The sequence below is a fragment of the Salmo salar genome, unplaced genomic scaffold (assembly GCF_905237065.1).
Source record: "Salmo salar unplaced genomic scaffold, Ssal_v3.1, whole genome shotgun sequence".
NCBI classification, from domain to species: domain Eukaryota; kingdom Metazoa; phylum Chordata; class Actinopteri; order Salmoniformes; family Salmonidae; genus Salmo; species Salmo salar.
The window spans coordinates 1-26,892 of NW_025550433.1; the positions used below are offsets into that span (position 1 = coordinate 1).

Consider the following 26,892-nt stretch of genomic DNA (forward strand, 5'->3'; position numbering starts at 1 on the left):
GCACAGATCTGGGGTAGTGAACACTAATGTAAATATGATATTTTCGTTTAAAATTTTTAACAAATTTGCAAAATTGCTTTGTCATATGGGGTATTGTGTGTAGATTGATGAGGGGGAAAAAACGATGTTATCCAATAAGGCTGTAACATAACAAAATGTGGAAAAAGTCAAGAGGTCTGAATACTTTCCGAAAGCACTGTATTACCTCATCATGGTCCAAATGTGTTTGGGAAAGGCAAAAGCCTACCCCAGAGCTTTGCTTAATTAGGGACAGACGTTCCGCTAGCGGAACGCCTCACCAATATCCAACGGTAGAGCGTGGCGCGAAATACAAATACCTCAAAAATGCTATAACTTCAATTTCTCAAACATATGACTATTTTACACCATTTTAAAGACAAGACTCTCGTTAATCTAACCACATTGTCCGATTTCAAAAAGGCTTTACAGCGAAAGCAAAACATTACATTATGTCAGGAGAGTACCCTGTCAAAAATAAACACACAGCCATTTTCAAAGCAAGCATATATGTCACAAAAACCAAAACCACAGCTAAATGCAGCACTAACCTTTGATGATCTTCATCAGATGACACTCCTAGGACATTATGTTATACAATACATGCATGTTTTGTTCAATCAAGTTCATATTTATATCAAAAACCAGCTTTTTACATTAGCATGTGATGTTCAGAACTAGCATACCCACCGCAAACTTCCGGTGAATTTACTAAATTACTCACGATAAACGTTCAAAAAAACATAACAATTAGTTTAAGAATTATAGATACAGAACTCCTTTATGCAATCGCGGTGTCAGATTTGAAAATAGCTTTTCGGCGAAAGCACATTTTGCAATATTCTGAGTAGATAGCTTGGCCATCACAGGCTAGCTAATTTGACACCCACCAAGTTTGGCCCTCACCAAACTCAGATTTACTATAAGAAAAATTGGATTACCTTTGCTGTTCTTCGTCAGAATGCACTCCCAGGACTTCTACTTCAACAACAAATGTTGTTTTGGTTCGAAATAATCCATAGTTATATTGAAATAGCTCTGTTTTGTTCGTGCGTTGAGGTCACTATCCGAAGGGTGACGCGCGAGTGCATTTCGTGACAAAAAATTTCAAAATATTCCATTACCGTACTTCGAAGCATGTCAAACGCTGTTTAAAATCAATTTTTATGCTATTTTTCTCGTAAAATAGCGATAATATTCCAACCGGACGACGTTGTATTCATTCAAAGACTGAAAGAAAAACATGGAGTCGTCTCATGGATGCGCATCTCCAGTGTCATTGTTCCCTGCCTGACCACTCACAAAAACTCCTGCTGTCTTTCGCCCAGAGACTGCAGAGACGTCATTCCACTTTCTGGCGCCTTCTGAGAGCCAATGGAAGCCTTAGAAAATGTCACGTTACAGCAGAGATGCTGTATTTTTGAGAGAGATGCCACAGAAGGAGAACAAATTGTCAGACAGGGCACTTCCTGTATGGAATCTTCTCAGGTTTTGGCCTGCCATATGAGTTCTGTTATACTCACAGACACCATTCAAACAGTTTTAGAAACTTTAGAGTGTTTTCTATCCAAATCTACTAATTATATGCATATTCTAGTTTCTGGGCAGAAGTAGTAACCAGATTAAATCGGGTACGTTTTTTATCCGGCTGTGAAAATACTGCCCCCTATCCCAAACAGGTTAACCTCTACCTGGAGATGACCTACCTGTTGGGAGGGGGCTGCCAGTGATGACACATTTGAGCAGGACCTCAGAGCCAGCGGTGGCGATGGTGTCCCCCAGGGGCCTCTCAAACGCTGGTTTCTCAGCTGGACCCTCATCTGTCGACATGTAAGAGTCATCTGAATCGTCTTCTACAACAGAAAGGCAGGAGCTGTATTACTTTCCTTCTATACTGTAGATATTAATCTATTTCGGACGGTAGCACATTAATGTCTAGCTGATGTGTCGCCCAGTGGATACCCGCAATTCAGTGTCCTACCTGTCTCAGGAGACATAGGCTGACTTTCCCAAGACTTTCCCGAGACTTTTCCCTTCTTCTGAGTCTTGGAAGCCCTGCCCTCCCGCTTCCCTGCTCTTCTCGTCTTTTCTCTCTCTCTCTTCTCGCCGGCCTCCTCCTCTTCCATTTCCATGAGTTCGTCCTCCACCAGGATGGTAGGAATGGTCATCTTCAGCGCGGGAGACGTCCTCCCCAGCTCTCCCTTCCGTCTCTTCGTTAGAGGGCTGATGGAAGGGGTGGAGATGGGGGTGGGGGACAGTCGTGGGGGCATGGGGGGATAGGCGGAGGCTGGATCTTTGGCAGGGGTCGGTGATGGTCCTCTCTGCATGGTGGGGCTTGGAGACCTGGGGCTTGGAGGCCTGCGGTGGTGTAGAGGTTTCTCAAGCTCTTTAGGAGAGGAAGGCCCTTTGGGGTAGGTAGGCGGTGCTCTTTGTGCGGTGGGGGTTGGAGACCCGGGGTGGTCCATCCTGGGTGGAGGCTGCTCCAGCTCTTTATCAGCCAAAGGCCCTTTGGGTGTTGGAGATACAGGTGGTTGTTCCTCGGCCGTGTGTGGAGGCTTCGCTGCTGCGGGAGAGCTCCGAAGGACTTCCCTGTGTCAAATGCATTATGTAATGTTGGCACAGAAAATAGAATAGAAAGGAATTATGTAATTTATATCTGTAATGTCTGTGTACATATATCACTATAGAGCTGTCAGAGTAGTGTGTACCAACACACACAGGCACACACACGCGTACACACAAATCGACCAACACAAAAACACACACACAATGTTAATGAATCATCTCAGCCTACCTGGTTGGGCTTTTCCGCATGACTCTTGATGAGGGTGATCGTCGTCCTGGTAACTGGTTAACCAGTACTGTCTCCATGGAAACAGAGCCTTTCCCCACACTTTTAGACTCAGACGGCTGAGCTGATGCTGAAGCTGAATCATGCTGCTCCCGTTGCGGAACATTCCTTTGATCTGTCAGACCCTTCTCATGGGATTGCGATGATTTTCGGGACGAAACACTCTCTTCAACGCTCTTCCCTATTAGTCCTCTCTCCTCCAGGACCTTCTCCCTCTCTTCCAGCTTCTTGACCACCTGAGGGGGAATGGGCTCCAGCTTGCCCACGGACCGGCTCTCTGTCTGAGGCAACTGCTCGGTGGAGTAGGCCTTCTTCAGGTTGGGCCTCCCCACCAGCTTCTTGATCCTGGCCAGTTCCTCTGTGAACTTGTTCTGGAAGCTCTGGACCCTCTGCTGGTAGCTTGGTTTGTCCTCCAGAGACGAGGCCCTCTTCTTTCCAAACATGGAGCGCCTGAAGGCCGCGACATCCGGCTGGCTTGTCCCCTCCTCTTTGGAGACCCCCTCCAGATCGCAGGATGCCGCCCGGCCGAAAGAGCGCCCAGATCTGACCCCCGCACTCACCTCACTCACCTTTTGTTCAAACTCCTTGATCTTGTCAAAGATCTTGGGTGCGGCACGGGCCAGTTTGGGTGTCTTGCCACCACTGCTGCCGCTGCTTGAAGTATGGGAGGAGGCTCCTGAAAACATCCCCGGGAGTTTGTTTTTGACCACAGCTCCTCCTAGGGAAGGGTCTTGGGTATTGTGTGAGGTGACACTGTTCTTATGGGAGCTGAGGGATGTTGTGGGTTGGGATACAGTTTGACTGGACTGGGGTGAGGCAGGACTGAAGGATGGGCCTGTTTGGGTTTGGGGGAGAGAAGGAGATGGGATCCTGGAAGATGGGGGTTTTAGGGAAATGCAAAGTTAGACGTATAAAGAAGGGACACGGAGAGGCCCAGGTTTTTGGAAGAGGAAGAAAAGTCATTGGATGTGTGTGTGTGTGTGTGTGTGTGTGTGTGTCTACGTAAATGAGTGTCCACTGCTTTATGAAATACTAATACTGTTTATAGTCAATATAATTTGAGTGTTGATTTCTCATCAGGACAGAGGTACCTTTCACAAATAAACAGAACATGGAATGGCCATAAATGAAGTGATTTTAGCACAGATAACACTTAACTTCTATGGACACACATCTCAATACACTATAGAAGATAATGCATGGGTCTAACACAACTTGTGTAGGAGCCAAATAGATCATATTGTATATTTGTATGTTTCCAATTCATGATCCCTGTCAAGTGTATGTTCCCCCTCTACAGGCCAATGGAGAATACAGTTAAAAGTCATACAAGCTCCAAGGCCTACTGGGAGTGACTGGAATGGCAGCACACAGGCTTTTGCCCATACCAGACCATGACAAGAATGGTCAATGTTATCATGTTGCAGTGACACATAGAGAAATAATACGAGTCCTGTATGAATGAATCTAATACTAACTCTTCCAACATAACCAGGAAAGACCCCTATTCATCAACTATGAAAACAATCACACGTGCTTTGACACACACACACCTCTCATGTTAGCTGGACACACAGTCAATTTAGTTGGGACGAAACTAGCTCGCAAAGACATGCAGACAAACATCAGCTTTGATTCACACTTCCATTCATGCGTGTGATTACCAACGCTATGAAGATATCCAGGATTATCTGACGGTAATGCTAGTAGAACACGGGAAACAGTTTGGTCAATATACATGGCATGCAGCAAAAACCAAGGGAAACCAACGGCTTCAGTGGTACTTTTTGATATCGTAATAAAATCGAACCAAGCTCAAGACAGAACTGAACACAGCTGAAAAATGTCATGGCATGAAGTCAAAGGAAGGTATGATTTAAAAAAACTAAACAGAAACAATATACTATAGGAAGCAATGATGATTTGAAAAAAGCTAAAAGGCAAGAACACAAAAGGAAATTTAAAATACATTATCAATTCGATAGAAAATATGAAATCTTTGGGAATAAATGGATCTAGGAAAATCATGATGTGTAATATTTTGCGTTTGTTGTATCTGTTAAAACTGGGGAATTGGTTTTGGAGGCCACTCTTTTTCTAATCAGTGAAAATAAAAAGTTGTCCCTATAAAGGCATGGAAAATGTTCTTCCCCTGTAGAGGCTGAACATGCTTCCATAGTAGTCGCTTCCTACAGACACACTTTCCTCCGACCCCAGCATGGGTTGGTTAGTGCGAGCCAGGTTAGCGTGTGACGCCCGGATCAAGGGCTCCACACCCAGGTGTCTGACTAGGGCCCCTGGCCCCCCATCGGTCCCGCCACAGAGAGCTTGCCTGCCGGGGTGTGTTGGATCCTGGGCCCCTGGGGGCCGCGAGCCCAAAGCCATGAGCTCCCTCTCCACCACTGGGTCATGGCCCCCAGGAAGGGTGGCCCTCCGGTCAGGGCTGGAGTCCATCATCCTACATCCTTCACCTGCAGGGACAGAGGACAGGGGTCAGGGGTCAGACTGGAGATGGAGACTTAAAGAAGAATGTGGATTAGAGAGAGAGAAATTAAGAAATAAAGGAGAGAGAGAGGGAGGAGAGAGTAGGGGGGGAAAGAAGGAGGGAGCATGAGAGACAGGGAGACGGAGCGAGAGAGAGAGAGAGAGAGAGAGAGAGAGAGAGAGAGAGAGAGAGAGAGAGAGAGAGAGAGAGAGAGAGAGAGAGAGAGAGAGAGAGGGGAGGGAGAGTTAAGACAAGCACTGGAGGAATGTCTAAACCAACAAAGATGATTGATTAAGTAGAGAGGCGGGAAAGAAGGAAATAAGCAAATGTTTTCCACCCCAAGCATTGAAACAACCCCCGAGCTCGATCAATCAGATAGTGATTGACATTTTATCGAGTGGAGATGGAGACAGAAATGCGTCGGCAGCTGAAAGAACTTAAAGTCAGCAGCTTCCTTTAACGACTAAACCCATTTATTGGGACGAGACTAGGAAACGAGGGAAAATAAGCAAGCAGCATCTCCCACAAGCACTGAGGGTTCTAAACAGACTCAGCTCCACAGACAAAACACAAATTCAGATCTCTAAAAAGCTCAATATGAGCAAACTGTAGTAGAAGGAGGACGGGGCCTACTGATAAAAGCAAACAGCCTTCCAAAATCTTGCCGTGCAGATCCTTAAAAGCCTCTCTGGCAGTGAGGTGGATTCCCTCTGGCAGTGCTTCTCCGGGCGCTCCAGGTGGAAGGAAGGGGAGTGGTCTACTAATCCTCCCACGCAGGTGTGGAACTCATTCTGAAGCTTATGATGATGAAAGACATTATCCTCACACAACACCTTACTAACCACAACCATCCTACATGTATGCATTATCAGTTAACAAAAGGTTCTGTTTTAACCCATTAAGAATTTATTTTTTATTTTGGGGGAAATAAATTAAATTAGCTGGTGGAATATAATTTACATGCATGAGCTACATTATTAGTGAAGATGATTTCTGTGCTGAGCTATGGGACAGTTATTCGAGGAAATGCAATTTGCATTGTTATCTGGTTGATATTTGGTAATGTATTCCACATCTCACTGCAGGTGGGGCGATGAGTGAAAGCCATGTCTTTGTGTTGGTTCCTTTGTATGAAAAGAACAAACCCTGAATCACTCCTCCACTCTCATTTGATAGCACCACTCTCTCTTCTTCTCTCCTCTTTTGGGAACGACGGCACTCTCGGTCTGTCAACACAAAACCTTCGAAAGTGCAAACAGTCTCTTTACAACCGAGCAAGGACGACAGAATTGAAAATAGATTTGTGCTGCTAGAGGAGTGTATCCATATTCATGGACTACATTTAGACAGGCTGGTGACCCCTGTTGTGAAGCATCTGCTTTGGTGGCACCGATGAGCACTGTCATACCCCCATAACAAATCATCATCAGTCCCTATCAAGTCCTGTTTCATCCATATTTTCATACACAAAGAGTTGGTGCTGTAAGTAAAGGGGCGGCATAATGTGATGTTCACGATGGGGAAATGCTCTGTTTTCTGAAAGCCAGGGCTCTCTATCCAGACCATAACTCTGTAGGGTGGCAGTGACACAGACAGACAGACAGACAGACAGACAGACAGACAGACAGACAGACAGACAGACAGACAGACAGACAGACAGACAGACAGACAGACAGACAGACAGACAGACAGACAGACAGACAGACAGACAGACAGACAGACAGACAGACAGACAGACAGACAGACAGACAGACAGACAGACAGACAGACAGACAGACAGACAGACAGACAGACAGACAGACAGAGAATGCAACGGCTCCAAGAGGTTACCTGGCAGCATGTAGGTCAGAATGTCATATTGTCACACCATTACATCATGGCGTGAAGGATTAAAGGAGTCTGTCACATCATATATACGTTTCATCCAACGAGTAGGGCTTATGCCAACATACATAGTGCCATAACCGACAGTCACGCTAAAGCCATGCAAACACATGCATTTACTTAGCGGCAGAAGAATTATGCTTATGTCTTAATCCCGGAAACCTGATTTACAGACTTGATTAAGGACGGGCCTTTAAATCACAGATCATGCTCAAGTTAATGAATTAAGTGAATTACCTGCAGGCACTCTACGGCCAGCCTTGTCCTGGTGCCGCCCGCCAGGTCCTTCCTTGGTTTCCATGGGTACCTGGGGCTCCGTGGCTTCATCCTCTGTGGTTTCAGAGTCTGAGGGGAGGAAGATGAGGAAGAGGAGGGTGAGAAGAAACCGAGAGAGGAATAAAACAACAGCTGAGTCTGAGTCACGGTGACAAATGACACATCATTTTCACTTAGCGACAGAGAGGATAATGGGCAATAGAGTTGAGCCTTGGCAGGTCTCCTTCAGAGGTAATACAAGGGGAGTCACTGAACCGTGATATGAAGCCAGATGTGGCCTCTAGAAATACACCACTAGACTGGTTGAAATACCTTTATAGAAACAACCTTCTAGACTGGCTACCAGTCGGTTCTAACTAGGTATGTTACTGGAACCAGAGCAGGCTAGTGCTGAAACCAGACTAGCATCCATTCCATTCCAAACCCATTGGAAGTCTATTGACCCCTACAGAAGACAACATCAGTAAGGACCATTATACCTCTTTTAACTGCAACAGTGCCCTTTAGCCCACTCATTTATGGTGATTAATATACAGTACCAGTCAAAAGTTTGGACACACCTACTCATTCAAGGGTTTTTCTTTATTTTTACTATTTTCTACATTGTAGAATAGTAGTGAAGACATCAAAACTATGAAATAACACATATGGAATCATGTAGTGACCAAAAAAGTGTTCAACAAATCAAAATATATTTTAGATTATATATTTTAGATTCTTCAAAGTAGCCACCCTTTGCCTTGATGACAGCTTTGCACACTCTTGACATTCTCTCAACCAGCTTAATCTGGAATGCGTTTCCACCAGTCTTGAAGGAGTTCCCACATATGCTGAGCACTTGTTGGATGCTTTTCCTTCACTCTGCAGTCCAACTTATCCCAAACCATCTCAATTGGGTTGAGGTTGGGTGATTGTGGAGGTCAGGTCATCTGATGTAGCACTCCATCACTCTCCTTCTTGGTCAAATAGCCATTACACAGCCTGGAGGTGTGTTGGGTCATTGTCCTGTTGAAAAAACAAATGATAGTCCCACTAAGCCCAAACCAGATGGGATGGCGTATTGTTGCAGAATGCTGTGATATCCATGCTGGTTAAGTATGCCTTGAATTCTAAATAAATCACTGACAGTGTCAGCAGCAAAGCACCCCCACACCATCACACCTCCTCCTCCATGCTTCACGGTGGGAACCACACATGATGAGATCATCCGTTCACCTACTCTGCAATTCACAAAGGCACGGCGGTTGGAACCAAAAATAAAACATTTGGACTCATCAGACCAAAGGACAGATTTCCACCGGTCTAATGTCCATAGCTCATGTTTGTTGGCCCAAGCAAGTTTCTTATTATTATTGGTGTCCTTTAGTATTGGTTTCTTTGCAGCAATTCAACCATGAAGGCCTGATTCACGCAGTCTCCTCTGAACAGTTGATGTTGAGATGTGTCTGTTACTTGAACTCTGTGAAGCATTTACTTGTGCTGAAATTTCTGGGGCTGGTAACTCTAATGAACTTATCCTCTGCAGCAGAGGTAACTCTGGGTCTTCCTTTCCTGTGGCGGTCATCATGAGATTCAGTTTCATCATAACACTTGATGGTTTAGGCGACTGCACTTTAAAAAACTTGCAAAGTTCTTGAAATTTTCCGAATTGACTGTCCTTCATGTCTTAAAGTAATGATGGACTGTCGTTTATTGCTTATTTTAGTTTTTCTTGCCATAATATGGACTTGGTCTTTTACCAAATAGGACTATCTTCTGTATACCACCCTACCTTGTCACAACACAGCTGACATATATTTAGATTTTTTTGGGTTATTCTACAATGTAGAAAATAGTACAAATAAAGAAAAACCCTGGAATGAGTTGGTGTGTCCAGACGTTTGACTTGCACTCTATCTCTTTAACAGATATAAGCACCCAATAAGTACTGTGACTGTGGCCTTTGATTTGGAGGCCTTGTGCAAATCATCTCAAAGAAGAGAAGTCGATTCAGCGACCTTTGATGAGATCAATAGAGAAGTTACAAAGAAGCTGACATTTCTAGGGAAGATGTTAAGAAAAAACATGAACCACTTAAGAGACTTAAAAGGACATTATTAATGGGTGAAACACTAGAAGAAACTGTCACATGGTCAGAACTAAATGGTGTATAGTGCAAAACCCTGTGGAAATGTTTGGAATAGAGCAATAGACATATTCAAGAGACAGAGAAATCAAATAGATAGAAAATGATAAATAAAGAAAGAGAAGAGGAAATGAGTTTAGGCAAACATGGGAGGACCTCTTTCATAACAGTATCTTGGCTTGTAGACGTAACAAAAATCTACAAAAAGTCCCCTATGGCAAATCAATAATAACAAAGAAGAGAGAGAGAGAGAGAGAGAGAGAGAGAGAGAGAGAGAGAGAGAGAGAGAGAGAGAGAACAGAAAGATGACAACGAGAGCGCGAGAGAAAACAAGACTGGTTTACCATAGCTTTGCTTTCGGCAGGAGCGGAAAACTTCGCTTCCATAGTGGCAGGAAGAGAGGGCAGACGGGAGAGCACAGTTACTATAGAAACCACCATCTCTCTCACCCACACGACCAATCTGCTCCATACCCATTAGAGTCTAAAATCACCAGACCAAGTGCCAACCCTGACACATACGCTTAGATAGCCTACTGCTGGAGCTTGCTAAGGAAAAGGCAAGCAAATGGGTTATGCCTCGTTTCACTGTCATGTTGCTTTGGATAACAGTATCTGCTAAATGACAGAAGAAGGGGTAAATGTGAAATAGACAATAACAGTGATCATACAGTTTTAACAGTCAATTTCCTTGTGTATTTGGGTTCACCCATCTGTACCAAGTGGGATGGGACTAAATAGCTGGACACACACTGTGCAAGGAATATCGACTCAGCAATATGAGAGGCTGTAATTCAAAATGTCTAGCTGCAATATACACCGTGGATTAGATTAACAGTTGGGTGGAAATATGATTTGGAAAAGGAGCTGTGAGCATTTCTGTTTGACTGAGATTCCAGATGTTATGCTAAACTAAGGCCCTCAGAAATGATTCATTCTGTGATGTTATGCAGAGAGGCAACAATATGGTTACAAGAAAATTGCTTGTGGGGGCGGAGGAGAGGCATTCTGACAGCCAAATAATAAAAAAGCCCACTGTCTTTTTCCTAGCAGCAATTATAACATGAAAAATGCATAAAATCTCTGTACTAAATCATTTTTTTTAACAAGGATCTTTTTTAATACAGAAAGCGTTAAGTGGTTCTCAGATACAACAAGCTAAATATGCACAGTAAAACTCAGTTTCTGTGTAATAACTATGTATTAATAACTGTGTAATAACCATTATTAACTGTGTAAAACCATTCTTAACTGTGTAATAATTATTATTAACCGTGTAATTACTATTATTAACTGTGTAATTACTAAGTAATAACTGTGTAATAACTCATACAGAAAACACACCATGGGTGAACCTTCCAAACGTCTTGGTGGAGTGTCCGGTCCTCTGAAATAATAGAGAGACAGAGGGTTGCATGAGTCAAACCAGCAAAAAGTACAACAGTCATGAAATTTAATGAGTTACTGAAATCAGAGGATTCCATTTTTGTCAGAATCCAAAAGAAAAGGCCCAAACAAGAGAAGAAGCTCATATCTCAAACTCCATAATGTCCTGCATCCTACATCCTTATAACCTAATCTAAAAACCTACACACTGATAACTTGATAAGTCATTACTTCCAATGACTCCTATGACATTTAATGACTCCAATGACTCCTATGACCTTTAATGACTCCAATGACTCCTATGACCTTTAATGACTCCAATGACTCCTATGACCTTTGATTACTCCTATGACTCCTATGACCAACCATCGATCAGGACCTTGAAGAGCTCACAGAGAGCTCAATGGAATGACTCATTACAGTACAGAGGCAAAGGAAACCCTGAAGTCAGAGCAAAGTAATGATTCAACTGCTAGATCAATCAGGCTGCTCTGCTCTCTAAGTACCATGCCTATTGCTACTTGCCAGCCAGAGCCTGGTGATGAAGTGTTGCCTGGTGGCCACAGTGAGACAAAAAACAACCGAAGCAACTAGAAGCGTCCATTGTCAATCTCCTGTTCCTGATTATGGGGAACTCTAGGCAATCATATCAACACATACAGATGTAGGATCTTCATTTGAGCAGGTTTGCTACAGCAGGAAAATAATCCTGCAGCAACAGGAAATATGAATTATTATGTGGATTATAATATTAATATTAATTATAATGTTAATATTATTATATTAATGGACATTTTTTGTAGGGGTAGATACATGTTTCATTAGGGCTAAGTCTGACATTTGAAAGGGGAAATTACAAACTTTAGAAGCCTTTTTAAAACTTGAATAGACCAGAAGTTTGCATCTCAGCAACAAAAGAGCGATCAAATTAAGATGCTACGTCTGTAGTAGGCAGAACCAGGCACAAACTGCATTTCTGCGCAGTAAAGGTTTCTGGCTTGGCAAGGCTAGGTAATCACTGGGCACCATAGTTTCCTCAAAGCTCTATACTGTTTATGCCAGAGTTTGGAGCGGAGATTTCACAAGGTTTATATGGTTATTTCAGAATATAGACTGTGTCGTACATATTGTACCACATAATTGTACTTGGTCATCTGGTGCTACCTATCAGTTGTCTGCACTGTGGCCCAGTGACACACTTCTCTATTCTCCCCAGATCACACAGGTAAACCCAATGTCAAACCAAAATATCAGATGTTCTCTGCCAGGATACATGTTGTAGGGTACACATATGCTGATTAGAATAAAATGTGTTACAAATGGAACATTTATAATATAAATGGAGAAGAAAAAAAGAGGACACAGAGGACATTCCACACAGAGAACTATACTACACAAGACCTACTGTACAGTCCTGGATTTATTAACCTATAGCAACAAAGATCTGTGTTTACTGGTAAAATGGTAAAAGGGTGGGGCAACAAAGTATGTATCCTTCTCCTCTTGGTTCTAGGAATCTATCACAAAGCCATTATAGCTCTGTAGTACTCCATGAGAAAACGGCTTAGAAAAGAGCATGCACTAAGTGTAACAAAGCAACTTTGTGTCTGAAAGGTAGAGACTCACCTGGAACCTCTTCTTGGACCAGATTTTCTTCATGTCTAGAAGTAGTGCCTCTCTATCTCTCTTACTCTCTCTCTTTCTCTCTCTCGATGCCCTCCTCTGGGTTGCAGATTACCTGTGGCACTTGCTCAGCAAAACATCACTGCTGTGATCCTACCCAAATGGAGTGTGGGCCAACCACAATAATTCTCACACAAACCATGTAAATAGATTGAGCTCTCTTCACACGCGTGGGTGTTTATAATCCTCTGGTCTGGATGAGAGGAGGAACGTTCGGGGATTACAATCCACAAAATCCAGGTGTCTTTGTGTGAGAGTGAGAGTGTTTATCCGCCAAGGTGAGCAGCATCACTCTGACGTAGCAGACTATGCTCTGACTGCTGCCGGAGGAGAAAATGTTCAGCCGAACGCTGACACAAGCCGAGCCGGACTCCATCCCCTCCAGCCCATCCCTCCCTCCTTCATCCAAGCCCCTCCTCGGAGCAACAGCAGCCAGCCAGAGAGGAACAGATTGAGACCCCAACCCGTGAGGACAACAGTGGAGAGGTGTGATCCGGAGGAAGGAAAACTACCTGCTCCTCTAAAGCATCCTCTCTGTCTCCTCTGACACAGCAGCAGCAGGAGGAATGGGAGGAGAGGAGAGATAGCCGCCAAGAATGAGAAAGAGAGAGAGAGAGAGAGCAGACAATGAGAGAGCAGAGGGGAGGCACAGAGGGAGCAGGAGAGAGAGGAGAGGGTAGAGAGAAAGACAGACCAATAGAGATGGAGGGAGAATAGAAAGTGGGAAATAGAATCAGACAGAGTTCCCTCCGTTCTGTTGACATCATAAACCCACAGTTGAAGTGTGCCCCGCTTCCAACCCCACCCTCCCCAAAATCCAAATCCTTAATCCAAACTGCCTCTTTTTTCGGGATCCCTCTCTCCTCTCCTCCTCTGCTTTATTCTCTTCAGCTCCAGTATCTTCACAGAGGAGAGGAAGAATGCAGCCTTCGGAAAACAGCCTCCCCACCCCCAGGGCATCAATTATACATTCATGGTCCATGTCTGTGACATTCTACTAAATCTGACTTCACGCTAAATAGCAATCAGTTATATGCACCAGTGAACAGAGCAGAATTGCCCCTCTCCATTTATCTCGCTCTGCTTCAACTCTGTCCCCAACACTACAAATGGCGTAGATAGATTAGCTTGATGGCTAGCTGGTGCAACATACAAGCTGTGCACGCCATAGTCTCTGACAGATACACAAATCAATAGGAACTGTACATTTGACATCAACAGTAGGTTGTGCGTTTGTCTTTGTGGTGTTTTATACACAGTGTATCTCTCTCACTACGTTAGTGCAGGGTTTCCCAAACTGGGTCCTGGGCCCCCCCCTGGGTGCATGTTTTGGTTTTTGCACTAAAATAACCAACTCATCATCAGGCTTTGGTTATTTGAATCAGCTGTGTAGTGCCAGGGCAATAACCAAAACGTGCACCCAGGGGGGGCCCCAGGGCCGAGTTTGGCAAACCCTGCGTTAATGTGTCAGTAGGTCAGAGTGTGTGAGGGAAATGGAGTCTTAACCATCAATAAATGATGTGGGAAAAGATGATGATGTCTTTGTACCCTGCCTCCCCGTTCTACGGTTCTCACAGGAATAATCATCAACTAGAAATAACAGATCATGAAACAAACAGATGTGGTGAAAGGAATTATGGAACGAGGAAAGGTGAAGAGAACACATCCTCCTCCCTACCAATCCTCCCTTCTTATTACAGGCCTCACTCACTCACTCACTCACTCACTCACTCACTCACTCACTCACTCACTCACTCACTCACTCACTCACTCACACACACACACACACACACACACACAGCATAATGTATTGTTCTCTCAGATACATCTGTGTCCACCACATCCATCAAATTCATCTAAAAATAATAACAGGCGGACCCAGATCTCATTGTAAAAACCACCCAGAAACTAGATGGCCATTTTTTCAGATTTAGGCCAAATCTTTCACACTGCGATTGACTGCTATGCTGAGAAATCCACTTTTTTATCATTGTTATGTGAGACACGCTACTGTTTATAGGTGTGATACACAGAGTCAATACCCAGGGGATATTACCACATGCCCATAAATCAGAGAAAGCCAACCATTCACAGACGTCGCAATAGACAAGTCTTTTTATAGCTAAAGCCTCCATTGGTCGTAATAATGTCGTTTATTTACCCATTTGGCTGTTTCTAAGTAAGTGAATGCACCCTAATTCAAAAAATACAGACAATACAGTGTTCCTTTTCACTCAAAAGCTGCCTCAATAGCTATAAGCCTTCTCCTTCCTTCCTTCCTTCCTTCCTTCCTTCCTTCCTTCCTTCCTTCCTTCCTTCCTTCCTTCCTTCCTTCCTTCCTTCCTTCCTTCCTTCCTTCCTTCCTTCCTTCCTTCCTTCCTTCCTTCCTTCCTTCCTTCCTTCCTTCCTTTCTTCCTTCCTTCCTTTCTTTCTTTCTTTCTTTCTTTCTTTCTTTCTTTCTTTCTTCATTCCCCTTTTCCCCATCCCTCCCTCTACCTCCCTTCATCTCCCTCCATCCCTCTTCATCCTTGCCCCATCACCTCGCCCCATGCATCTCCAGAAAGAAGGGATTTTCTCTGGCAGTGAGTAATCAATACCAAGGGTCTCTGTGCGATACAGGATACACCACGATAGTCACAATTCACTCGACTGGGATCAGTATGTCCCCGGACCAATCATAACACTGCCTTCTATTACAGCAGTCCAATGAAAATCCAAGAAGCAGGTTTCAAAGCTACAATACGTTGTCAGACAAATGACCTAGGGGGGATTCAGTTATATCACAGTAAGTCACCATAGTAACACAATGGGCGTATCTTTTATAGTCTAAAGAAGCTTCCTCTCCTCTCTTTCTTCCCCATCATCAGTTACATGAAAATAAATGAAAACAACATGACTTCCATGCAGATATCAATTGGCTGATACAATACAATAGGAAGCAGACCATTTACTCCACTTCAATCAGCTGATGCAATTCAGTAGCCAGCAGACCATTTACTCTACTTGAATGAGCTTACAACAATGAGAAACAGAGCAGACTTCACGGAAGCCCATTGTTTTTGTGACAGAGGGGGGTTTCAGTGGAGCAGCTCTGATGAACTCTCTGCAGGCCCACAACTCTATCAGAGGCATTTATCTGGCATTAGCTCCCTGGGGTAGAAAACAGACCCAGCTGTGGGCGCATCTTAATCGAGTTGGTTTTTATACATGAGTCACTTTGCGCTACAGGTCCAACCACAGGACACGGTCATACCCAACAGAAGAACCCAGAGCCTTCTCCAAAACACGTTAGTCACAACCCATATCTAGACGTGTGCTGGGGAAGACAAGGTAATCATTCCTCTTGCCCTGAGGTTTCCCCAGGTCTACATGTTTGTTTCCGGTTGCCCTGTCTAGTTAGAGGAAACTTCCTACTGGGCACAGACGTCAGTTCAACGTCTTCGATTTACATTTGGTTAAGTTGTCAATTAACATGAATTCAACATGAAATCAACCAAAAATATCACCCTGTCATTGGATTTAGGTTGTAGGTTTGGCAAAAAAAGACGAAATTCCTTTAGGTTGATGACGTTTTTTACATTGATCAACATTATCACGTTTAATTTTAGGGTTGACAGGACGTGGAAACAACGTTGATTCAACCAGTTTTTACCCAGTGGGTTTGTACATTCTACTACTGTAATAGCCTTTTAATACAACAGAAGCCATGCCTTTGTTGTAAACGTAGCTCAGAGTCAGACCCTGTGGAGATACACGGTGGTATAGAGGTCCAGGCCCAGGTGACAGACACAGTGGGCACGTCTATACTGACTGCTGACGGCCTGATCTATTAATGGCCCCTCCAGGCCTCAGACCATGGGAAGACAGCGCCAGGCCAACCTCATCTCATGCTCCGGGTGAAATTTCCCCTGGTAGATCTAGGATCTCTGTAGGGTTCTTATATGGCCAGTGGTGGAAAGTACCCAATTGTCATATGAGTAAAAGTATAGATACAATAGAAAGTTACTCAAGTAAAAGTGAAAGTCACCACAGTAAAATACTACTGCAGTAAAAGTCTAAAAGTATTTAGTTTTAAAAATGCTTAAGTATCAAAAGTAAATGTAATTGCTAAAATATACTTAAGTGTCAAAAGTAGAAGTAAAAGTTTAAATCATTTCAAATTCCTTATAGTAAGCAAAGCACACGGCTCCATTTTCTTGTTTTTAAAATTACAGATAGCCAGGGTCACACTCCAACACTCAGACATTATTTACAGATAGCCAGGGTCACACTCCAACACTCAGACATTATTTACAGATAGCCAGGGGCACACTCCAACACTCAGATATTATTTACAGATAGCCAGGGTCACACTCCAACACTCAGACATTATTTACAGATAGCCAGGGTCACACTCCAACACTCAGACATTATTTACAGATAGCCAGGGTCACACTCCAACACTCAGACATTATTTACAGACAGCCAGGGTCACACTCCAACACTCAGACATTATTTACAGATAGCCAGGGTCACACTCCAACACTCAGACATTATTTACAGATAGCCAGGGGCACACTCCAACACTCAGACATTATTTACAGATAGCCAGGGGCACACTCCAACACTCAGACATTATTTACAGATAGCCAGGGGCACACTCCAACACTCAGACATTATTTACAGATAACCAGGATCACACTCCAACACTCAGACATTATTTACAGATAGCCAGGGGCACACTCCAACACTCAGACATTATTTACAGATAGCCAGGGTCACACTCCAACACTCAGACATTATTTACAGATAGCCAGGGGTACACTCCAACACTCAGACATTATTTACAGATAACCAGGATCACACTCCAACACTCAGACATTATTTACAGATAGCCAGGGGCACACTCCAACACTCAGACATTATTTACAGATAGCCAGGATCGCACTCCAACACTCAGACATTATTTACAGATAGCCAGGGGCACACTCCAACACTCAGATATTATTTACAGATAGCCAGGGTCACACTCCAACACTCAGACATTATTTACAGATAGCCAGGGTCACACTCCAACACTCAGACATTATTTACAGATAGCCAGGGTCACACTCCAACACTCAGACATTATTTACAGATAGCCAGGGGCACACTCCAACACTCAGACATTATTTACAGATAACCAGGATCACACTCCAACACTCAGACATTATTTACAGATAGCCAGGGGCACACTCCAACACTCAGATATTATTTACAGATAGCCAGGGGCACACTCCAACACTCAGACATTATTTACAGATCGCCAGGGGCACACTCCAACACTCAGACATTATTTACAGATAGCCAGGGGCACACTCCAACACTCAGACATTATTTGCAAAAGATGCTGTTGTGTTTAGTGAGTCCACCAGACCAGAGGTCGTAGGGATGACCACGTGTTCTCTTGATAAGTGCATGAATTTCAAAATGTTCCTGTCCTGCTAAGCATTCAAAATGTATTAAAAATGTAAGTACTTTTGGTTGTCAGGGAAAATGTATGGAGTACAATATGGTACAATATTTTCTTTAGGAATGTAGTGAAGTAAAAGTAAAACTTGTCAAAAATATAAATAGTAAAGTACAGATACCCCAAAAAAACTACTTAAGTAGTACTTTAAAGTATTTTTACTTAAGTACTTTACATCACTGAATATGGCGATACATTGTGGTCCGTGACCATGCACTGTGATGCATTCTGGGAATGTAATGGGATTTCACATCACATAGATGCCTCTTGCTAGTTTATCTCATTCTCTAGGTCTGGTCTGTGTTAGCCACAGGACTGGAGAGTGGACTGGGGTGATAAAGAGAGGAGAGAGAGGGGGCAGAGAGAGACTGAGAGAAGGAGAGAAAGAGAGAGAGGGGGGCAGAGAGAGACTGAGAGAGATACTATGAGATACTCTATGCCTACAATATGGACTAAAATTAGAAGGTACTGTATCTATCCTTTTGACCAGAGAGACAGGCCGTCGGGCTGACAGACATACAGACAACTTGGGGGGGGGGTGACCCTCACTGGTGGGAGATAATGTATTTACAACTGCAACCCACAGCTGAGTCTTTGAAGTATTGCAATATTATCCTTTGAAACAATGTACTCCCTAGTATTTGCAGTACATAGTACAGTAATTTTATGTATGCAATGCCCAGTCATTTTTCTCAGCGTCTGTTAATAGTTGAGAGCCTAGAAAAATAGTCTATCCTCAGAGGCAGTGTGTGTCTAGTTGTCATCATCGGGGGATGCTGTGAATTGCCTGCTCATTAGATGAGTATTATTGGTTTGCACTGGAAGCCTGTCAGCCAGCCACCACCTGTTAGGTTTGAAACATCCTGGTCCCCAACTACAATTAGAAAAATAGGTCAATGGCGTTGTACGATTCAATATTCTATAAGGAAGTAATGGAAGAGAATGATCAGTAGACAATATGAGTCTGATGAGGTCATCTGTGTCCGTTGTGACCTCATCATGGTCCCGTCCTTTTTTACTTCAGACTTCGTCCCAGTAAGCACAACAACATCAGATTGTCATAAGATAATAGATAGCTGAACAGTAACAAATAACCTACTCAAGAGCCCATGTTTTCCGTGGTTGGTTAGAAGGAGTTCTAACACTCACCTTTGGGTTTCTTTCTCCTGGGGCCGGTCACACCGTCCCTCACACTTCTCAAAGCCTTCCGAGCATCCAGATACTCCTTCTTTAGCATGGCTCCAGTTGATATCTGTCTCACTATCTTATTCTTTTAACATTGGGCCTCTCAGATGTGTAATCCTCGTTAATCAAACGTCCGTCTTGTCGAACTCGCAAATCACCATCAAATCACAATCTAAGCCCATTCCTCTACACTTGACAGTTCTTCCTGGTTTTACCCTCCAATTCTGACCTTAGTGAGGTAAGGATGACTTATTTCAAAATGGCCACTTCTCCTTTGTTGGAATGTGTATCCCAATCCCATGGAGGTAGGGGTGAATATGAGATCCTTAAAATGGCTTCTCCTCCCAGACTCCTAGATGTCCTGTCTACTTCATGGCCAGGGTGAGGACATATTCCTTAAGATGGCTGCCTCAATGCGCCTGACGGTTCCCTCTGCCTCACTCAGGCCCTCTCTCTCTCTCACCCGTTCCCCCTTACTCCAACGCAACAACACCAAGCCCGGTGGTCTATTTCGAGTGGGCTATTGTACACCCCTGTTACCCCTGCTCTGTACCCTTACAGTGGACCTGCCCTCCTGTAATAAGGAGATTACAGACAGGGCTGAAACAATCTTTACTGTCCTGTCTGACTCTCTGCTTGGACTGAGAAACCCCATACTAGTGACAGACTGAAGAAGGCTTCCTGTGATCCTGTGATGCATTGAAACAGAATCTGAACTCATTAAAGAACAGAGAAAGTTTGAACACAACTTATTTAGTGGGAGTTGTTTACATTTCTGTCTGTTTTGACAGCCAATGAACATGGCAAAGATATCGTTGTCAGCCGTGGATAACTTCAACAAGCTGCTTTAAAGCTGGAATCCTTAATGGTGAAACTGCTATGTCTGTTTAGTCTTCAAAACCCGTCCTTAGGCAACACAGTGACTAGGTTTCAATGATGGACTCTTTTGGCGTAGAGGAAGTACATCACTGCCTACGTCGATAAAGAAAAAAAAATCTGGGGACTCAAATCACAAGCCAGACATGCCAGAACATCGCAACTCAAAACCAAAGTTTGCAGGCAAAACCTTTGCAGTGGTTTTAGTGAAGGTTGAAGGTGATCTCCGTATTGCTAGCTACTATTTTGTGTTTTATTCAAGCTGATAAAGTATTGATGTAGGCAGTGAGGTAGTTCCTCTTTGCCAAAACAGTCCATCCTTGAAACCAGACCCTAGTCACTGTCACGCCCTGACCTTAGAGAGCCTTTTTATTTCTCTATTTGGTTAGGTCAAGGTGTGATTTTGGTGGGCATTCTAGTTTTTCTATTTCTTTGTTTGCCGGGTATGGTTCCCAATCAGAGGCAGCTGTCTATCGTTGTCTCTGATTGGGGATCATACTTAGGCAGCCTTTTTCCCACCTTAGTTTGTGGGATCTTGTTTTTGGTATTGTGCTGTGTAGCCCTACTGAACGTTACGTTTCGTCGGGGTTCATTTTAAATAAAAGTAAAATGTTCGCCTACCACGCTGCACCTTGGTCCAATCCTTCCATCAACGAACGTAACAGTCACTGTGTTGCCTAGGGTCATGTTTTCAAGACTAACATCTGTTTGAGATATTTCAACAACATACAAGTAACAACAAACACTGTTTTTTCCCATCTGACATCATCGCACTTGCGATAGAACAGCAGAATATGTACTGTCGTTGTTTTTTCAATGCTGCCGAACATGCCTCCACCTTTGTTCAATCATCATTACAATAACAAAGGCTCTGGGCAGTGGTGTAAAGTAGTTAAATAAAAATACTTTAAGGTACTACGTAAGTTGTTTTTTAGGGTGTCTGTACTTTACTATACTTACTTTTACTCCACTACATTCCTAAAGAAAATAATGTACTTTTTACTCCATACATTTTCCCTGACACACAAAAGTACTCGTGTCATTTTGAATGCTTAGCAGGACTGGAAAATGGTCCAATTCACACACTTATCAACAGAACATCCCTGGTCATCCCTACTGCCTCTGATCTGGCGGACTCACTAAACACAAATGCTTCATTTGTAAATGATGTTGGAGTGTGCCCCTGGCTATCCATAAATTAAAAAATCAAGAAAGTCATGCTGTCTGGTTTGCTTAATATAAGGAATTTTAAATGATGTTTACTTTTACTTCTGATACTTAAGTATATTTTAGCAATTACATTTACTTTTGATACTTAAGTATATTTAAAACCAAATACTTTTAGAATTTTAATGAAGTAGTATTTTACTGGGTCACTTTTACTTGAGTCATTTTCTATTAAGATATCTTTACTTTTACTCAAGTATGACAATTTGGGTACTTTTTCCACCACTGGCTCTGAGGGAGAACATTGTCTCTGTTTCCCCTAAAGCCGATTTGATCTTTAAGTAACTATAAAAAGTAGAGGTGAACTTTTGAATGACGGACCAAAACCAGTATCAATTTGACAGACTAAAAACACATGTGCAGAGTGTGGTGGTGGACTACATTACATTCTAAATCTGAAGGGGATTGTTCACCACTATGTCTGATGTCACTAAATCGGTCTCCTGCTTGAGGATATCAAATGTTAGACACGTATACCAAATTCTGGAGTGCATATATACCCATCGACAGTGTGAGTCTAAGACATGGGTCTGTAACTGCACAGTAAATATATTCTGAGGGTGGGAATCCACCCTGTCAACTTGTCACGGGGTCGTTAAATTACAGTAGAGTTCTGGTTAGCATAGCATAGCCACACTGAAACTTCCTAGATCCACAAGGACACTGGAGTGGACAGTCACGATATTTGGCATAACAAACCGTAGTTGTGGAATATGGGCCAGAGCCGGAGGAGGATAGAGTTCATGTCCTACCAAGCATGGGAGTATCCATGTACTGTTGCATTCTGGAGAGATAGACATGGAGACCCACCAGGAGGAGAGAGACACAGAGACCCACCAGGAGGAGAGAGACACAGAGACCCACTAGAAGGAGAGAGACACAGAGACCCACCAGGGGGAGAGAGACACAGAGACCCACCAGGAGGAGAGAGACACAGAGACCCACCAGGAGGAGAGATAGACATAGAGACCCACCAGGAGGAGAGAGACACAGAGACACACCAGGAGGAGAGAGACACAGAGACCCACCAGGAGGAGAGAGAGACACAGAAACCCACCAGGAGGAGAGAGAGACAGAGACCCACCAGGAGGAGAGATAGACATAGAAACCCACCAGGAGGGCGAGAGACACAGAGACTCACCAGGAGGAGAGATAGACACAGAGACCCACCAGGAGGAGAGAGACACAGAGACCCACCAGGAGGAGAGTGACACAGAGACCCACCAGGAGGAGAGAGAGACACAGAAACCCACCAGGAGGAGAGAGAGACAGAGACCCACCAGGAGGAGAGATAGACATAGAGACCCACCGGAGGAGAGATAGATACAGAGACCCACCAGGAGGAGAGAGACACAGAGACCCACCAGGTGGAAAGATAGACATAGAGACCTACCAGGAGGAGAGAGACACAGAGACCCACCAGGAGGAGAGAAACACAGAAACCCACCAGGAGGAGAGAGACATAGAGACCCACCAGGAGGAGAGAGACACAGAGACCCACCAGGAGGAGAGAGACACAGAGACCCACCAGGAGGAGAGAGAGACACAGAGACCCACCAGGAGGAGAGATAGACACAGAGACCCACCAGGAGGAGAGATAGACACAGAGACCCACCAGGAGGAGAGATAGACACAGAGACCCACTAGGAGGAGAGAGACACAGAGACCCACCAGGAGGAGAGAGACACAGAGACCCACCAGGAGGAGAGAGAGACACAGAGACCCAACAGGAGGAGAGATAGACACAGAGACCCACCAGGAGGAGAGAGACACAGAGACCCACCAGGAGGAGATAGACACAGAGACCCACCAGGAGGAAAGATAGACATAGAGACCTACCAGGAGGAGAGAGACACAGAGACCCACCAGGAGGGAGAGAGAGACACAGAGACCCACCAGGAGGGAGAGAGAGACACAGAGACCCACCAGGAGGAGAGAGACACAGAGACCCACCAGGAGGAGAGAGAGACACAGAGACCCACCAGGAGGAGAGAGAGACACAGAGACCCACCAGGAGGAGAGAGAGCCACAGAGACCCACCAGGAGGAGAGAGAGACACAGAGACCCACCAGGAGGAGAGATAGACATAGAAACCCACCAGGAGAAGAAATAGACACAGAGACCCACCAGGAGGAGAGATAGACATAGAAACCCACCAGGAGAAGAAATAGACACAGAGACCCACCAGGAGGAGAGAGACACAGACATGACAAGAGAGGGGTAGAAGGTTCTAGGCAGAGACTCAAGTATAAGACCAAGATGTCAACAGGAGAGGGGAGAGAGGTGAGGAGAAAACAAGAGGGTGTGATGGGTGAGTAGAGAGGGGGAGACGGCTGAGGAGAGAGGGGGAGAAGGCTGAGGAGAGAGGTGGAGAGGGGAGAGGAGAGAGGGCTGAGGAGAGAGGGGGAGAAGAGTGGAGTGAAAGGGAGAGAAGGTATGGGGGCAGAAAGTGATAAGCAGAGATTGTCTGGCGAAGGCCAAAGACGTCCCCAGGAAAGGGAGAGAGGGGAGAGGAGTATGGTGGAAAGGAAGGGCAGTGATTGCAGAGGAAGATCAAGAGAGAGAGGTGGGAAGAATGAGAACCGATAAAAGGGCAAGGAAATAGATGAATAGAGAGGGGGGAGTGAGTGAGAGCTGAAGGGGAGTATAAAGAAGATGAGATGAGAGGGGAGTGAGTTAGAGTTCCTCGTCTAGCCTTTCAAAAAGGCCGATCCATCTCTCTCAGGCTTCAGCTGAATGTCTGTTACGGTGAATTTATGCCGTCAGAACTCCCACCCTCAGCAAAGGAGCCCTCCAAAGCATTCTAATTATAACTAGTATCTTATGAAACAAGGGGATCAGGGCAATGCTTTCGGCTTCACCACGCACAAAGTACAAAAAGTGTCCTTCGTCGTATCGTCTTCCCTTTAATAGCGTTCTCACCGAAAGATTCTGTCCTGCGTCCCAAAATGGATTCCTATTTCCTTAATTGGGGAGGACGGGCTCGTGGTAATGGCTGGAGCGGAAGCGGTGGAATGATATCAAATACATCAAACACATGGTTTCCAGGTGTTTGATGCCATTCAATTTACTTTGTTCCAGCCATTATTATGAGCCGTTGTCTCTCAGCGGCCTCCGCTGCCACTATATAGAGAGTGGAGTGCAATTTGGGACACAGACAGACAATGTGTTGGATGGCATTGGGTTGTGGGACACTACGTGTGGAGCTCCAGTTACAACTGTTCATTCTCTCATGTGATGTGGTCCAGACTAATGACATGGCCTTTACTGACTGGTGAGCCACATAGCATTTGTCTGATTCCTTTATTAGATTTATTAAAGGGACAGCTCTGCAGGCCCAAATGTGATACTGTAAATACACAAATAAATACACAAACATCTATTTACAGTCATTCAAATGGAGTAATCTCTCTCTCTCTCCATCTCTCTCCATCTCTCAGTTACATCCTGGACAAAATGGCCGCCATATCACTTCAGTTTGCTCCAAACGGCAAAACAACAACAATCATCCAACCAGGGGGTCAGAGGTGAAGGGTTCAACTGCTACAAGATCACAGCGACAGATGACATGGGGGGTCACACCAGCCCCACCCTAAACCGCTACGTCTCAATTTAGACTGAGGAGCCAAATTTAACCTCACCCCTCTCAAGATAAGTGTTGCTAGCTGACGGGTTCTACAGTAGAAGTCGTTGTGAAAGAGCAGGGTTGAAGTACTTTTGAAAGAGCAAGGGTTTTCTAGAGTGGAATGGACAGCTATTTGAGATGGAATGAAATAAATATACCACCTGCAAACCTGTTGGGTACATTGTTGTTGGCTTTTGTAAAGATTGGTCCTATGCTTACCGAGCACCTTTAAAAAGTAGATGGATAACAGATGTTCCCCTGCATGCTTCCCTTGTAGACTTACACAATGTTTCGTGAGGGTTGTCCCCATGTTTCAATACTTAGCAAACACAGATGAATCATAATGTTGTTCCAATGTTTCCCCAACGTTACCTTCTCCCAGGTCCATAACGGCAAGCAGGGCGCTGCTCTGAGCCTCCCCCAGGCAGTTGCTGGCTACGCAGGTATAGAGACCAGCATCACTGGCCTTGCAATCCCTGATCCACAGACCCCCAACATCCTTCTCCCCAGGCGGGGCCAGGAGATCATTGTTACGGTACCAAAACAGAGAGGGGGCAGGTTGACCCCTCACAGACACCCTCAGGCGGATATCACACCCTGTCCCCACTGCAGCCTTGCGGAGCTTGCGCACGAACACCGGCGGGGTTCGATCTGGGTCCCCTGTTTCCGGAACTACCTGGTCCTGGGAAACTTTGGCCCGACTGAGGTGTGTGCCGCCTTCCGTCATTTTCTTTGGGTTGGTGCTCATGGTTCTGAACACTTCATGTTCAACAAGTGACAGCCTTTTAGATATGGGATGCAGTTACTGAGTGTATGGAACAATCCTCATGAAATCATCCATTGGTACATCTATTCCTAGGCTGGTCAGAGGTACCTCTCAGCATTCCAATTTGATCTGGAGTCTGTGGTTACATAGATATACAGTAAGTTACTGTCACAAATGAAATGAACTTGCAGCTGCAAAGATGAAGTCCACTTATGGAGACGCAAATAAAACACAGAAGGTAACCAATTAACTTATCATCATAAAGTTACCCCAAATCGCTCAATAAATATCATGCCAGTGAAGGGACAACATGCCTTTAACCCAATTATGAACCCCTGATAATGAACTTACCTCGTCACCTCCCCGAAAAATATGCAATCCATTTTTTTCACATCCTCGCAAAGTCCAGTTAAGGTAACAAGATCTGGGAAGCCAAATGTTTCATCTGGAACAAATGAAAGTGTCCTCTCTCTGCCTGTGCCCCTGTCCACTGGAGCCCCTGGTGTAAGTCCACCTGGATCATCTAGACTTAGCTGCCACCGTTACAGCCCTTTGAAGGGGGTCTGGGGCTCTGCTCACACCCCACCGAAGAGTGGAGAGAGAGAGAGAGATCTGACCTATGGAGGCTCCAATGTCACCACTATCCAAACTGGCTCTACTTGGACTCAAGGAGAGTGGCTCTAGTGCACCCACACTACTCTTTTTTTCTTGTCAGGAGTTAATCTCCCGCTCTCTCCCTCGCTCCCTCTCTCTCTCTCCCTCTCTCTCCCTCTCTCCCTGTCTCTCCCTCACTCCCTGTCTCTCCCTCGCTCCCTCTCTCTCTCTCCCTCTCTCTCCCTCGCTCCCTCTCTCTCCCTCTCTCCCTGTCTCTCCCTCACTCCCTCTCTCTCCCTCGCTCCCTGTCCCTCCCTCGCTCCCTCTCTCTCCCTCGCTCCCTCTCTCTCCCTCACTCTCCCTCTCTCCCTGTCTCTCCCTCACTCCTTGTCTCTCCCTCGCTCCCTGTTTCTCCCTCGCTCCC

General features: G+C 44.7%; 1 protein-coding gene across 1 annotated transcript; it reads right to left on the reverse strand.

Annotated features, from left to right (window-relative positions):
- Positions 1–1,724: 1,724 nt before the first annotated feature.
- On the reverse strand, positions 1,725–26,642 carry LOC123739459 (striated muscle-specific serine/threonine-protein kinase; the record flags this gene model as incomplete). The annotated part of the gene is made up of 9 exons (XM_045713780.1): positions 26,226–26,642; positions 25,481–26,010; positions 10,983–11,025; positions 9,984–10,018; positions 7,476–7,583; positions 5,202–5,340; positions 2,813–3,739; positions 2,000–2,607; positions 1,725–1,871 (listed from the first exon to the last, which is right to left on the reverse strand). Coding segments are annotated over exons 2-9 (2,383 nt in total), but the record flags the coding sequence as incomplete, so codon positions are not given.
- Positions 26,643–26,892: the final 250 nt, after the last annotated feature.